This window comes from Pagrus major, chromosome 9, assembly GCF_040436345.1.
Source record: "Pagrus major chromosome 9, Pma_NU_1.0".
Lineage (NCBI taxonomy): Eukaryota > Metazoa > Chordata > Actinopteri > Spariformes > Sparidae > Pagrus > Pagrus major.
The window spans coordinates 16,854,657-16,871,703 of NC_133223.1; the positions used below are offsets into that span (position 1 = coordinate 16,854,657).

General features: G+C 42.9%; 1 protein-coding gene across 1 annotated transcript; it reads left to right on the top strand.

Annotated features, from left to right (window-relative positions):
- Positions 1–1,347: 1,347 nt before the first annotated feature.
- rap2aa (RAP2A, member of RAS oncogene family a) lies at positions 1,348–16,787 on the top strand. The gene is made up of 2 exons (XM_073473285.1): positions 1,348–2,244; positions 15,104–16,787. The coding sequence occupies exons 1-2, from the start codon at positions 1,931–1,933 to the stop codon at positions 15,339–15,341; spliced, it is 552 nt and encodes a 183-aa protein (XP_073329386.1). The 5' UTR covers positions 1,348–1,930; the 3' UTR covers positions 15,342–16,787.
- The last annotated feature ends 260 nt before the right edge of the window (positions 16,788–17,047 follow it).

Here is a 17,047-nt window from a genome sequence, read left to right on the forward strand (position 1 = left end):
TCTACGTGTTGTGTTGCAGAGATATCTACTGAAGTTGGCATGCTAACCAATTAGTTACAGCCTGTTCCGGTCCAACAGTCCTGCGCTAGTGGGTAAACACTGACACTCCCTTGGTGGTCCGAGCTCCCAGTCTGGACCACTGCTAATCGAGCTAACTAGCTTACAACCGCTGCAGTTTGCAGCAGTTAGCAGTTACTCTGGTATTTGCCTTGAGTATGAATGTGATTCTTACATATTGCACCTTTAAGACCCTAAAAATTAAGCATTAGCAAGTTTAAATTCGGCTGCGGAAAAGGTTGTGTTTTCACCTATTGGTTGGTTTGTAGGCAGGATCACACATAAACTACTGAACAGATTTCCACGAAACTTGGATGAAGGGTGAGTCTCATCCCAGAATAGCCCCTATTAACTTTTGGTGTGGATAAAGTGACAGATACAGGAATTCACTCACTTTCTTCAACATTGCAAGATAGGGCGTTTTTCTACATTTCTGTTAATTTCTCAGGAACTAATGCATGGATCTTGATGAAAAAATCAGGAGTATTTAGGTGCCTGGTAGCTATGAGTGAGTACAAAAGGGGACTGGTGGGCCTTGGCAGAGGTATGCGCTCTACTGAGTGCCATTCTAGTGAGACATCTGGGTCAAAACTCAACTAGAAGTAGTCAATTCACAAATAAAGTAATTTCTCTTTTGCTGCATAGTAGAGAAAGCTGGATGCAAATCAGACTTAGAGATAATGTTTTTCCATAATTTTGTTTTATAAATCCTTGAAATTTAATTTAATATTTAATAATATATAATTTAATGATTTAAAATACGATAAAATAGTGTAATTACTTGGATCACGCAACCTGCACTGGTAGAGATAAATAAATAGCTTATTTATTTATTTGTTTATTTGTTTATTTATTTATTTACAGCATTCTCAAATTTGGACAGCAGCAACAAAATGCAGCGTTACCATAGCAACAGCATCCGGTGCATTTTCCTCCTCTTGGATACACATCCTCGAGCCGCGCCTGTGATTGGACGAGCTCTCTTTTGATGTCACTGGGGCAACCGAATGATGGGAATTTTAACACATGAACGGAAACGTCAGCGCTGAATCTGACTGGCTGCCTCGCGCGGTCCCCATTCAGGCTCGCGTGAGGTCCGCAGCGAGCCGAGGCTGCTGTTGGACGGTCCACACGTCCGTCTGGAGGAGGAGGGAGGATCCGGACGAGTTTTTCTATTTTTTCTTCTCCTTCTTTTTTTTTTTTTTTTTTTTTTCCTCTTTGCCTCGGTACGGGAGCCGAGCGGGGACCAGCTGGTTACGCGGCGGCCGTGGGTCTCCACCCGAGAGTATGGCGGCTGGGATCGCGCTGGAGAGCGAGGGGGAGACGGAGACATGCCAGAGATGGTGAAAGAGAAACAAAGAGACGCAAGTTCTTTAACGAAGTGTCGACACAGCTGTAGCGTGCGCTGCTTCCTCCACTCGGCCTCCTGCTTGAAACGTTGCGCCTGCACTTCATTGTAGGGGGGCTGGAGCCAGCGTTTTTCCCCGCTGTCCTCGATGGAGCAAGTTTGTTTTTTTTTATGATGCATACAGAGCGGTGAGCTAAGCAGATGAGAACCCGCACGGTCCACATCATCGGGCGATCTTTTCTTCCTCCCTGTGCACATTTTCGGACATACTCGCAGTCTTCGGATGCCCGTATAGCTGTCAGTGTCTGGCCTGCATGGGGGAATTTCTACAATGAAATCCATCTTGGGGCACCGAGTCTTTGTGCTCCGCCGTAGCTGAGCAGCAGGCGAGCAAAGACTGTATTATTGACAACCCGTTCGGAAATGGGAAACGGATGGTGACTGTGATTTCGTGCGGGAACGTTTTGGGTTCATTTCAATGACGCGCGGAGATTGAGAACCGTTTCGTCTCGATTGAAATCCGCGATGCGCGAGTATAAAGTGGTGGTCCTGGGCAGCGGTGGGGTCGGGAAATCCGCCCTCACCGTGCAGTTCGTCACCGGGACGTTCATTGAGAAGTACGACCCCACTATAGAGGATTTTTACCGCAAGGAGATCGAGGTGGACTCCTCGCCCTCGGTGCTGGAGATCCTTGACACCGCCGGTACCGAGCAGTTCGCCTCCATGCGGGACCTTTACATCAAAAACGGGCAAGGATTCATACTGGTCTACAGCCTTGTCAACCAGCAGAGCTTCCAGGACATAAAGCCGATGAGGGATCAGATCATAAGAGTGAAAAGGTTGGTGAAAGTCCAGATTGTTGAGATTATTCCTCAGCTGGCCTCTCAGGCCCTGCATGTAGTTTCAGGACAGGCCTAGGCCTGGTCTGAGAACTGTGCTTGAATGGAGATGTTGTGCACCTTCAGGGCAGACACACCATGCCTGCTCTATTTTGATGTAGCAGGTCTCGCCCACAGTGCACACTGCAGCCCCAGCATCTCAAAAAGTAATCAGAGTAGCCTCGTCTCTAATGTAAACAGTTTCCTCCCACCAGCACCTTGAAGGCCAGTCTGTCTTCCAGTCATAACATCCTACAGACTGCCGAGCTGCTCCTCTCTGTCTGCAGCACCCAGTGTCTGCTGTTCAGGACGCTGCAACCCCAGTGAAACACCCAGCCGGCCGGCCGGCCAGCCAGGCGAGGATAACCAGGATTCAGTGCAGACAGCTTCGAGGGAGCACAGCGAGCACTCTGACACTGAGCCCCGGCTCCTGCAGAGGAGTAGCCATGTTTTTAATTAACAGGCTGCACAAGCTCTTTAGTAAGGGAGACACAATTGAAAGCGTGAAATTGTCTGATGTCTGAGCACCGTTGCACAGATGATCCAGATATGAGGTCACTGGAGGAGTGAGCTGCTGATTGATAAATGGACGGGGTTAGCTGAGGCTGTGTGGTTGTGCCGTCAGGGTGTTCCTCGGCTCAGTAGTGTGCATCCACCTGGTGACATGGCACGATGTTAAAATGTGTCATAGCTGCTGCTGGTTGAATCGTTGGTGTTTGTGGCCTGTGTGTGAGCTCAGTTCCTGCGTTCTATATGCAGGCAGCACACACCAGGGTTCATCAGTCATTGTACATGTCAGTGGATGTGTTACAGTCAGTGCAGGGAGTCCGATCGGCTCCAGAGAGACGAGGCTGCTCTAATGAAGATGCATATTTGAAGCGGTGCAGCTTAAAGCTCACACAGTTTACTGATACAGTTGATTACATTAGATAATGCTCAGCATAAGGACAGTGCAGTTATATCCTGCTTCAGTGTTGTGTTTCTGTCTATGTTGCCTGTTTGTGTCACATTCTTTCAGCCTTAAAGGAGAAGTTCACCCATAAATGAAAATTCAGTCACTGTCTTCTCACCATCATGCTGATGGAAAGTCAGGGGAATTTTTGTAGTCCATAAAACATTTCTGGAGCGTCACAGCAAAACAGCGTTGTAGCATCCCATTAAACAACTGAAGTACAGTAGATGGGGACTTGTTGTAATGTAAAAAAGCAACAGAAAGCATACAGCTCGTCCAGAGTGAGCCAGGTCTCCAGCCCTGATTCGAAAAGACGTTATTTACACCTTCGACACACGGTCAAACTCACGCACCCACTTTAGGCGGGGTCGTGCTAACACTTTTAGCTTTGCAGCTACCATTGAGATTTTACCTCTAAGAAGGATGTAAATAATGTATTTTGAAATCAATTTGGGATCTTAGGGCTTGTGGAGACTTGGATTATGCCAGACAGGCTGTATGATGCCTGTTTACGTTTCCTTTTAAGTTGTTTTTCTACGATTCAAAACGAGTCCCCATCCACTTCAGTTGTTTTGGAGAATGCTGCAACGCTGTTTTGCTGTGAAGCTCCAGAAATTTGTGGTGGACTATGAAAATTCACCCGATTTTCCATCATCATGAGGGTGAGGAGATGGTGTCTGAATTTTAATTTTTGGGTAAACTCATCCTTTATCAATGAAATGTGTGTTGAATGTTTTTTAGTTGCTTTTGTCATCTAATTGGATCTCGGCGTTTCTAAACGCACCTCATAAACAATCCTATAAATCTGTGGCTCCACATGAAAGAATGAGGTCAACATGTTTCCCCCATATGAGTTGAGAATGTGTTGAGGTATGTTCAGTCTATGTGTGTGTGTGTGTGTGTTTTATAAAATGTGTGTGTTTACATGTAAATGTATACACGTGTGCTCACACAGCAGATGCAGCCAGGCTGTTGTGTGATTTCACACTCGGGCTCGGTGCTGTTCTCTACTGTCACAGCACAATTTATTTTCTGTCGCAAAAGCATCACACCTCACATGCTACTCCTACACAGCAGTTAATTTCAGAGTCCTGTGCTTCATGTTGACAATTAAAAGTTCACATTGTGTTAAAACAGTGGAGTTAAAAATGATTTGTGTATTAAGGAGTGACCTTTAACAGAGTTTGTTCTGAATGGAGGGATCCATATTTTCTTTAATTATTCAGCTTCATTTGTTAAGTAAAAGTTTAGTTAGTTCAGTTGATAACGTTAAAAATGTACTAAAATTATCAGCAGAATCTGAAGACATGACAGCTTTGACATGATGTCGTAAAACGTCTGTGTATTGTGCTGCAGACATGTCTACTAAAGTTAGCATGCTGACCAGCTAGCCCCGGCCCGCCCTGTTACAAAGCTCCTGTGCTAGTGGATTAAACACAAACACTCACCCGGTGCTTCCAGCTTGCAGTCCAGGCCGCTAGCTGCAAGGCTAACTGAGCTAACTAGCTAACTGCAGATACAGTTGGCAGCAGTTAGCAGTTACTCCGGTGATATGTGGCCCCTATTTGTTTTGAGTATGAAACAACAGATGGCCAATTCCTACATAACCTTTAAGATCAGAACAGGCGAGAGAAACCTTGAAGAAAGAAGTACACAAAAACCTACTCACAGAGGTTTTCTGTGACATTTGCTCCTGCGAGGTTGTAAAAATACTGTAAATGTTCAGCTGACATGAGTTCATAGAGATATGAAAACATAAAATGATCCTATACCTTCTGGAAATTAGCACAGGAATTACAAACTGTGTACACATTTGACGAGCCATAACCACGAGAGTCACTCCTTTTGTTGCTGAAGGTAAGAATGGTAACATTATATTATATTCAGCATATTAAAGGTAAACTCTTAACTTAATCCTGCGAGATGGAACTGTGAAACAGAGCAAAGGTCACACAGGTCGTTTTTTTCGATGACATTACACATGTCGTAAAAGACAGCGAGCTGTGATTGGTCGGGGGACCGTCAAGTCTCTCAGCCAAGTGACCATCACATCAGACAAAAATATTGTGTTGTCTGGATCCAGCATTACTCTTGTTTTCTTTTTGATCAGATATTGGCTGATTTTACTGACAATTTTGTTAATAACATACTGCATTTTAAAGATAAAGTTGTTTTCTGTGTAAATCAACATTGACTTATTTCAGATGTTTTCTAATTTGCCCTGCTGTGCAACATTTTGAATAATTCCCAACGCTGGAATCGCATGAGATTTCAGGTCCTTTGTGGAGTTAATGTGTTTTTATCTCATCATATATCAGAAAACCTAATTGTAGGTCTGCCATTTTGTCACAGTTTTCAGCAATTACAGATGACAAATCCATCACAGAAAAGATAACATTTTTCACACAGAGAGCAGCTCATAGTGCAGTGCAGTATCACAACATTTTATGTTTTTAGATGACAGCGGGGAACAGCTGACTGAAAAAAGGCCCTGCTGTGCTGTGTTATTGCTCTCTTTAAAACCCCCAGCTGAAATGCAACAAGTCCAGACATGTTCTGTGAGGCTGGGTGAAGGGCATTGTGGGAAATGTAGGAAATCAGTAAATGCAGAAAATCATCAAAGGCAGGAGGGGAAGACGAGACAGAAGGAGACATCAGAAAGAACACAGACATCAAACACATCATGGAGAGAAACTCCTGAAAATCGTTATTAGGACTTTTCTAGAGCCGATTGGTTGACACACCAATTAATTGATCAACAGGAAAATAATCCTCAACTACTGGGATAATTAATTCCCAGTAAATAAAAAATAAAATAATCAGCAGATTAACTGATAATGAAATAATCGCTTGTAGCAGAGGGATGGTTCAGTGCACCTCACAGAACTTTAGACAACAGGTGTCTCTGTGAGTTTTTTTTTTCGAGTATTGTATGTAGGAATGTAATTTTGCTCTTCCTGTACATCACACTGCTGGTGCTTCTCCTCCTTTTCTGTCTCTCATCACTGCCAAAACACTTCTGACCGGTCACGACCATATCAGCCTTCGCTCAGGTCAGAGGCGCTGCTGTGCGTCGCACTCACTCCGAACCCTGTCAGTATCCATCAGTGCCTGCTGTTAGCAGCGCAGACAGGCTTTAGCACAGAGGCCATGGGTGCACATGATTACACCCCGGCCTGCTCGTGTCCGCTGGGGACCTCATCGCTCCTCACTTCAGCTGCAGTTAACTATACACCAGGGATATATTGTGATCGGTGACTTAACAGAGCATTTAAATAGCTCTGCCATGGTTAAAGGACGGCGAAGAAGAAGGAGAGTGTCGTGATAAACTGCCGTTACAGGCTCCAGTGGTGTTGTACTCGCCGGTGTTGTTGATATCTTTCCTCTACATCTTCCTAAAACATGCTGCATGTGTGCTGTCAGCTCTGTACAAACTGTGGAGATATCGTTCCAAGGCTTGTTCGCGTGCCAGCTACTTGAAAGGATCGAGATCAATAAATGGTGGAGCGGCAGTCGCCCAGTTCTCCAAGAAAGATCCTCTTTCATCTGTGTCTTTGTCTGTTGTGAAAACTGGGCAAAAGAACTGAGCGAAAGTTCAGCGGTGATTACTTAACAGTTGACTTGGCTTTCAAAATGATGTGTTGAAGGCCCTCAAGCAGTGGTTTGCAAATATGCAACAAGTTGTTTCTGCTCTGTTTCGGAAGCACTACTTCAGATAGGGTGGCAGTAGTTAGAGCAAATGCTGGATATACAGGGCTGTAATTAGTGAGAGAAACCCATGTTTTACTAAACCTCCCAAAAACAGACAATTTTTATCCGTAGTGACATGGCTCTCGGGTTGGCGGTTGGTTCTCCACTTTGGTCCAGACTGAAATATCTCAGCAAGTATTGGATGGACATGCCAAGATTTTGTACACAAAGTCCCCTGAGGATGAATGCTGATGACTTTGCTGATCCCCTGACCTTTTCTCTTGCTCCACAGCGGGTCAAAGTTTTTCACATATCCTGTGAAATGTCCTAGCATCTTCTGGATAAACAGGCACGTCTCATTGTCCAGGCCATTTGTTAATTTTTAACGGGGGGATGGACTCTTTTGGTTCTTGTGGTTGAAGGATAAATACAATCAGCACAAGTAAAAAGCTATTGTTAGGTAAAATTAGCTTTATTACATTACAATAAATAAGTTACAATAAACTGCTTCTCTGTTGAGCGAATGGACTGAAGCCCGAGTAGCATATCCAGAAGCATAAAATTGAGCCGTCCCCAGTAAACATAAAAATCCTTTTTGATAAAGAACGTTAACATCTGTGTTGCTCTCAGCAGCCACAGTGGCTACAACACAACTCACAGGAAGTTAGTGATCAGCAGCAGGGCTGACAGCTTCTCCAGCACACTGACTGTACGTATTATATTGTACAGTATGTTACACTCTAGCTCAAGGCACCATCCTATCACCCTTAATGGGGAATACAAACCCTCAGTGAGCCGTGATGATTCCCAAGTGGTTGTGCTTTATGGCCAGTCTCTTGAAAACACAGTGAATAGGCATTTTTGCACTGAAAGCAACATTGGAGCAAACATAGAAAACTGTGCGTTATTGTATTGATTGGTATTTAAAGAGGTACTCCAGCTATTTATTATTGCTTTTTCATAAATAGCCCTCAAAATCCAGGACGTTATACTTCCTGTAATGTTATATATGTTTGTTTTCACAGGGTCATGACATAAACTGTATAAATAGTGTGTCTTTAATAGGGCTGCAATGATTATTTTATTTTTATTCTCAATTAATTGATTAGTTGTTTGGTTCCTCAAATGTCAGAAGACGGTGTAAAATGTTGACGAGTGTCTACTAAAGCCCAAGATGGCATCCGCAAATGTGTTGATTTGTCCTCAGTCAAATCAAAGATACTCAGTTTACTGTCAAAGAAGAGTAAAGAAACCAGAAAATATTCACTTTTAAGAGAGACAGAGAGTTTTGAGTTTTCTTTAAAAAATAATTCTCAAACCAGTAAGTTGATTATCCAAACAGCTGGATAATAATGAAGTAGTTGAAAACTAGTCATTTAAACGTCGCAGCTCCAGTCCTTAAACAAATTAAATCATTTTACTCACAGTATATCTTCTTTTGTTCAGTTTGTCACATTGCACTTCTCATCAATGCTTCAAAACTAAACATTTACCTCCAAAATGTCCAGTTCTGTACCACAGAGCTACTCACAAAGAGCAGGAATGATGTCAAACGGTGCACTGCACTCAAACAGTGTTTGGTAGTTGGTGACAAAATGCCACTGAGCTGTTCCTATTCTTATAGAGGGCCATTGCAAACTGAAGGGGACTTGTAAGCTGTTGTCATGGATAATCACAGAGAAGAAAACAACAAGCAATTATGAAAACAGCCAGGTAACAAGTTTTGTATGCACAAGTGGTTTGTAGCTTTGATTATGGTCTTAACCAAGTCTTTCAGTGAGTGAATAGCTAAATGTACTCAAAGAGTGAAAGCTGTTTTTATGTCCTAATGCAACCATGCAGAGTTTGCAATTTTTACTTCACATGCTGAAGTACGTTGTCCATCATCAAGCGTTATCAACTAACTAAAACACTAATTATGTTATCTCTAGGACTACTGTAAAGGTGCACTGTGTAAGAATTACCCACCTGTCACATTCATAGCAAATGAAAGGCAGAATATTGCCAGAGTTACTGCTAGCAATAGCTACCGTTAGCTAGTAAGCTTAGTTAGCTGTGCAGCTAGCGGTCGTACTAGCTGATTCTGCCTAGACTTGGAGCTCAGAGCACCGGAGGAGTGTTGGTTTTGTTTGCTATCAGACTATCACCTCTTAAAGTACAAAATAGCAAGGGGCTAGCTGGTTAGCATGCTAACTTCAATAGATATCTCTGCAACGATATATAGAAGTCTTTGATATAAAGTCAAAATTTTCTTTTCTGTTGATAATTTTAGTTTAAGGTGCAAAACTTTAAGAAGAAATGGCCACCTGTCAAATTCATACTCCAAACAAGCAGGGAGCAGTAACCGCTAATTGCTGCTAACTAGAACTGCTGTTATCTAATTAGCTTGGTTAGCCGTGCATCTAGTGGTGTGGACTGGGAGCGCCGAGCACCAGGGGAGTGTTGGCGTTCACACTGCTAGCACAGGAGCTTCGGACTGGTATGGGCCGGGGCTAGCTGGTTAGCATGCTTACTTCAGTAGATATCTCTGCAGTGCAATACAAAGACATCATAACATCAGAACTGTTATTTCTTCACATTCTGTTGATCATTTGAGTTGACTGTTGACAAATTTCAACTAAAATTCTTACATATTGCACCTTTAAGAGATCGTCTAGTGTTGACTCTTGAATAATATCCTCTGTAATGTTTCATTTTCAGACATTAGAGGAGAAGGTGACTGTGACATTTAGATCACATTTTGTTGTTATAAAACTTATAAATGAGTCTCTGAACTGTTCAAAGCTTACTTCTCTCCTTTTTTAAGCACTGTTTATGAAAAAGCTCATTTCTGATGTAGTGGCACTTTGCATTTCAGAGGACGTAAGAGGAATTCGTCTCAAATGGCATGATTACCACAGGGAGCTGGTAGCTTGCCGTGTTATTGCTGTAATACCTCAGATCCAAGGATGGCTGGCCTGCACTGTCTGTCAAATACAATACTCGTTTATCTTTCCCATTTTGACATGTCTTGGCCACAGTCAGATTCAGTCTGGAGGAAAGGGGAGGCAGAGATTTAGTTTTCACAACCTGGAGAGGGTCCAGAGGGAACTTTCAGTAGTATCCCCAATTGTTTTTTGTTTTTAATCTTTCATTCTTTCAAAAAAAGCAGAATATCTCAAGCTTGTCATGGCGTGTTTACCAAAGTCTCCCCAGATATTTATTCCTGATTAAATTCTTTCCTTGCCCTGATGCTGTGGCAGAAGAGAGGAGCTTATTTCTGCTCTCTGACTCAGTCGTTTTCTGACTAAACTGAAGACCCTCCTCAAAAGGGCCACTGGGAGGCCGTTGGTTTCCTCCCTCATCCTGACAATGCCGGCCAGAGTCAAATCCAGAGACTCTCGGGCCGCCGGCTTCCACTGTCCGCCCGTCAGCAAGGCCTGTGTGAGTTGATGCATCATGCATTATAGATAAGGTGTGTCTGGGGCGAGCTCCAATGGGTGTTTGCAGTCGGAGTGCTCCGTTGCGGGCGCCATCAAGCTCACAAGCTGCAAGGCTAAAGCGTGACATGTTATTCGTGCTGTTTGTGTCACAGCAACAAACAAAACCAGACTCAGTTATTCATTTGTCTTTTCAGGCTCGTGACTGAAGCGTGTGAACCGCTTTGTACCGTGTTCTGTGTTACGGACAAGCCTCGCTTCCTTGCGTCAGCCACCGTTGGGTCCAGACACAGTGCGGCCAACACCCTTCATGCTGAGGCCCTGGGAGCCTCGGTATCCGTGGCAGCCACTGTCTCACACCTCCTGGGACCGCCGGTTCCCTCCTCTGTCATTATGACTATATATAGACCCTCTCCTTTGGTACCAGATGTCTTTGTGCTGCACGTGTTATGATGAGGCCCAAATGAGCTACATAACTTGCATATGGCTGTTAAATCCTCCATTATGGTTAAAAGACAAGAACACGCAGCACAGTCTGGTGTTTGATTTGACCTTAATGGAATGACTTTAGTTAGACTCCTCCTGCTGTTTGGGACATCCACGATACTATAGTTAGTTTCTTTCATTTTCTTTTTGAGGGATGAGATGAAGGCAGCTCTAACAAGGGCAGCAGGGAGATCCACAGTTTTACATGTCATCACTGGATTGGAAATCTGTATCCGTCTGGGTGTTACACCAAAGAAAATAATTGTTTTAAGAATAAGAATATTTTCATTATTGATTAGTCTGCCAATTATTTTTATTATTTTTATGAGTAATCGATTAATTGTTTTGTCTTTAAACTGACAAACAAACCGTCAAAAGTGATCATCACAATTTCCCAGAGCCCAAAGTGACGTCTTCAAATTGCTTTTAATGTCCAACCAACAGACCAAAACCTGTTGTTTTGGACCAGACAAGACATTTTAAGGCAACTTGCCCAACTTGTGATGGATAAATTAGGCCAAACCCCCACCCACCCCCAATGCCCGCAAGATTTATTTCTATTTTCCCTTGTGTAATATACATAGGAGCATAGGAGTTATTTCTGGAGAAAGCAGAATTTGGGGAAAGAAAGTGAGAACTGGTTTTAAACAGAATATGATGGTAGATAATATATAAGATGGTAGTCCGCTGTGAGGGATTTAAAGCAGGAGATTTGAGCCTAAACCACAGCCTGGGGCAGAAAAGAGACACTCAAATGGCACCATTACCTCAAACTAAACACTGAGCCCCCTGTGGCGTCTCCCAGCTATAAAAGTAAAGATCTTGCCTTTCAGTCTGCTCGCCCACAACTATGTTTAGGATTTTTCAGTGAAGGTGAGAAAGGGAATTTAAGGTTCAAGGCAAGAACTGCCTACCACCACTGAGATGTGGTCCAAAATAGTTAAATAATGGCCTTGCTGTTTTTATTGACACCAGGAATGCAGTGAATGAGACCTGAGCGCTGATGCTGGGAGGCATAAGCTGTAATTCTTCAGTCAGGATGCCTCTGAGCTCATAGAAACACTATCACTTTCTTGGTTACACACCGACCAACCTCGTAAGATCTTCTCTTTAATCCTGGAAGCTCCTCTTGGCTGGCGAGCCGTTCCTGCGAACAGAACAGGACAGTCGAGATTAAAGTTCACTCTGGATAATGTATTCATGAGCAGATCAAAGTCGGCTTCCTATTCTCTGCAAGTAGAAACTTATTTAAAGCTGAAACCTGCAGCCCCCTGGACCTCTGAGAGACGCTCCACTTGGAAAAGTATCACAGTAGCCGCCTCTGAGGTCTCCCCATCTCTCCAGCATTTGTTATTTCCGCGCATACCTGTTACCATAGCAATCAAGGATGAGGAGGATTTTTTCCCGTTAATAATTTAGAAGCATGTATATTTCATGGAGCGAGGGCAGCTTTTGAAAACCCTAATGATGTTGATGGGTGCATGACTCTGGTCAGATGTGACGACGCTGCTCGGTGTCGCGAACAGAGACATTTAAACTCCGTTCAAACGACCGGTCCGACAGATGGAAAAGGTTCCCTCGCACACACAGATAAGGATGAAAGAAATAACCTGTTGTTTATCAGAGGAAGTGAATCTGCCGTCTCTCTGATGTTTTTGATCTTTGTTATCTCCTCTGATTTGTACAAACTGCCTCAGACGCCCGACATGTTCCCCAATATCAAAACCGATGTGGCGATTATATTGGTGAAACTGCGTCAGAGTCATTCCTCTTGATAATTACAGTGCTGTAGCCTATTTAATTGAAGCAACCGTCTCTTCCGGGTGTCCACTAAGTAGTCCAGTTCCACAGTGACATGTTGTGCTCGGGCAGCCTGACAGGGAGTTCACAGCTCAAAGGATTATGGCCACTTCCTCCCCTCAGGGGTCGGAGATATAAGGCCCATTTCCTGTGCTCTACTGGGTTAGGCTTCAGACTTGGTGCTTACATGGGGCAGGGTGGGCGGCATGGAGGTTGAGCGGTTAGCACCCCGCAGCAAGAAGGTGCTGCCCCGGTTCTTTGTGTGAAAAGCTTCCTCCCACAGTCAAAGACCACGTTTGTCCCAAAGTAGAAACGCATCTTTTTCTGTCAGATTCAGCCATCCACCCACAACAAGCCCACGTCTTACACCCAGCTGAGCTGTTTGAAATAATGTATTTTTAAAAAAGCCAGGCTTATTTTGTCATGTGGATGTGGGGAAACTGATGTTTTCAGAAACAACCGATAAATCAGTCGGACCAGTGGTTGTTGAGACCTGAACTTTCTTACCTACAATTTTGTTTGTAATTACAAAGAAAATGACTTTTTGTTTTGTTTATTGTGTGGACAGATTGTCACCGAGAAACATCTGGATTCTTTCAATTCAACAGTCAGGCTTGAATTGATTTTCAGGCAGATATTATGCGCTCGCACATTCAGAAACAGTTGCTTCCTGCTGCAGAAGAACTCCAGAAAGTGCTTTCAGTAATACAAAGTGAAAATAGATGTGAGAAGGAGGGATGGTTTTGAGAAAGCACAAATGACTTCCTGACTGTGTGCCAGAGTCCCTCGAAGCAATCTAATTATACGAGAAGCATTTTTAAAACTTGTTTTTCATCCAAATGTTTGTTGTATTAGGAAGATATTGTGGATATTCATGGTCCCTGGGGAATGAATCCCTAATGACTTTGGTGATGAGGTTGACAGTTTGGTTTTGAGTGAAATATCTTGATAACTGTTGGACTGATTGCAAATTGCATCTGATGCATATCCCCCTCAGGGTGATACTGACATTTCCTAAAGCAACATCATCAGGTTAAAATGTTAGTTAGTCCCACACTATGACCCAATACCAATACCATGGCAATAATGAGCTCCATTTGCTTCGTGTATCAGTTCAGGGCTGTCATGGACGTCTGTCTCTGTTATACAATGACTGCAAAAAAAAGTTAGTGATGATTAAACATCTCAAAGCTGTTCTTTATCTGTGAACTATCATACACCTCATTTAACAGTCAACCTTCATGATTGTCAGCGAAGTCACTACTTTATACAGTGCAGAAAGATACGTACTGTATGTCAGTGTTCAGTTGTCCAGTTTCATTGGATTCATCTGTGACCTTTTAAACTCTTAAGTACTGGTACTCAGTAAAGACAGACATGAGATGACAGTTTCCTAGTAATTAAATATGCTGCATAAACCACAGAGAGAGAAGTGCAGTTGACAGGATGGTATCTTGAGTTTACCTTCTAATTAAATGTGCTACACACATAAAATTGCCTTGCTCAGACTGACTGTGTCGGTTAAAACTGTCTATTTATTCAACAACATCCATCACCAGAATTTGTCATAATGGATTCTTAGGAGAACCAACTGCCAGTAAAGGTGCAATATGTAAGAATTGGCCACCTGTCAAATTCACACTCAAAACAAATAGGGGGGAGCATATTGCCAGAGTAACAGCTAAATGCTGCTAACTGTAGCTGCCCTGAGCTAGTTAGCTCAGTTAGCCGTGCAGCTAGCGGTTTGGACTGGGAGCTCGGGGACCAGGGTAGTGTTAGTGTTCACTAGAACACCACCAGGATGGAATGGGGCTAGCTGATAAGTGTGGCGGAGTCCGCCACTTTGCTCTGTCATGTTTCTACAGTAGCTCAGAATGGACAAACCAAATACTGGCTCTTTCATGTTTTAAGCATCCACTGTAGAAGAGGGTGGACGAGGGGTATTCAGTTAGTTACGATCTGCAACCTCACAGGTAGATTCCACTAAATCCTACACACTAGTCCTTTAAACTGATGCTGAATAAGAGGATAATTGTCACAGTGTTAAATTAGTCCATTTCAGGGCATAAATGTCTGTCCTGTGATAAGACCAGCAACCCAGGAAACAGGAAAATGAATGAATGAGGTTACGTTGTCTATTGTTGCCATTGAAAGAAAGAGTGTTGAATGATGTTAAATCAGGTCATATTTCAATTGGGTGCAACACAAAGTGGAATTTATGGATTACAGATAATTAAATAGCTGCATTAAGTAAATGATTTCCACATGCAAAGAGCAAAGGTCTTATTCAGTGGTGCAATTAAAACCTTTTGAAGCATTAAGCATGTGCTAATACCAAGTTCTGAAAGCATAATTGCCCGTCTTTTCAAACCAGAACCGAAAGAAAATATAAGAACACAAAACCCACTGATTGCTTCTTCAGTGCGCGTTTTTGTCGAGTATTCTCACGTGTGCGTCTGTGTCTTGTCCTCAGGTACGAGAAGGTTCCTGTGATCCTGGTGGGGAACAAGGTGGACCTGGAGAGCGAGCGGGAGGTATCGTCCAGCGAAGGTCAGGCCCTGGCCGAGGAGTGGGGCTGCCCGTTCATGGAGACCTCGGCCAAGAGCAAAACCATGGTAGACGAACTGTTCGCTGAGATCGTTCGGCAGATGGACTACGCCGCCCAGCCAGACAAGGATGACCCCTGCTGCTCCTCTTGCAATATACAATAGCCCCATGGGCCTCCAAGGAACAGTCCGGGAGTGAAGTCCACTTTAGAGGAAGCTTCAGCAGAGAGATACACACTTAGACACACAACACATGCACATGCCAATTAAACGGAAGATAAATTCATGGTTGAACGCGATGGATTTTAAGTGTATTGAGCGAAAAATCAGCAGTGACAAGATTATTAATAACAACATGTGAGTCATGAATACATTTTGAACAAGGAATGCTAGGAATTTGCCGCAAGAGAAATTGACAAATTGACAAAAACAAACGTGCCCCCCATGCCTTATGTTACTCTCCCTTTTGTTGTTTGGGTTGGTTTTATCCTTTTCGAGTTGTGGGGAAAATCATCAGCAATCACAGATCAGGATCTTTACTCTTTAGGTTGCTCTACAGTCTGCTATAAATGAGTACAACATGTTTTCCTCCTGGTTTTGTTTTGCACAGAATGACGAGATGCATTTTTTGTTACCATGACTCAAGTATCCAATCGCAGATTTCTGATCCAGTTGTTTTAAGTATTCAGGAGTATTTGATTTGCAGTATGTACAATTTTCCTCCCAGCTCATTTTGTGCAGTGGTTGGTTTTTTCTACTCATCGCAACAGGGCTGAACCAAAGAGGTGCCCTGAAAGCACCTCCGTTTTCTTACATAAGGAATGGAGAGAAAAATGGTTGATAAGTCAGTGTCTTTCTTGAAACATGGGTGCAGTCATCTCTTTCCTATTTTGAGATACAACAGCAAACATAATGAGAGTCTTTCAAATATTGTGTGTTTTGTTTTCCTCTAGCGGGAGACTCTGCCAGCAGATTGCCGAGTAACAATATACCTAACTGCTCCATCCTGGTGGGACAAAGAGTTCATCTTTCCAGTGTTTGAATATCTCTACAGACGATCTCTCTCTGGGTGACATTTAAAAAGTGAAGATGCCAACATTTGTCATACTTTACATTTTCTGTTTCTCCTCCGGTATCCAAATGAAAATGGGGTGCTCTCGAAGTTTCAACATCCTGATCCCATTCTTTCTGTGCTCAGAGTATTCAAATCCATAGTAACAAATAGTAACGACGAAGGCGATGATAATAAGAATAACTAATAGTAGTGTAAATATTTTGTATTGAAAGTGCCAGCTCCTGAGAAGACACTGACTCGACACATGTGGAACTGTCAACTGTATGCATGGCTAGTGAACAAAAAAAAGGACTCTTACTGTTTGAGTTTAATATAGGCTGTGGAAATGTGCAAAACAAACACATACACGTCTGGATCTGGACACTGTCTCAACTGTACATCTACAGTATCTTGCCACGGGAGCCAGACTTTCCCCGTGTAACCATTTTCATTGTTGATTTTATATTTTTTTATGTGACCATTTACTCTTTATTCCCTCTCTGAATGGTGACACTGTTACATTTGACACCTAAACAATAAAAGTGCGTTCAACACTCGACTGAGGCTGCCAAGTTTAAGTGAAATGAAGAATGGGTGAAAGAAACGCTGTTTTATAACTGTTATATAACTGTTATTCTTCTGTGCTGCTCCTACTTGTAATTCTATGAAACAACTAATATTTACATGTTTTAATATTTCACAGGGGCCCTATCCACTAATAGGTCCCCTCTCCTAAAAATCAGGGCTTTTCAAAGTCTCCCCCTGCTTTGTACTGTCTTTATACTGTCAAGTATAATTAATTATTAATTATGTTTCC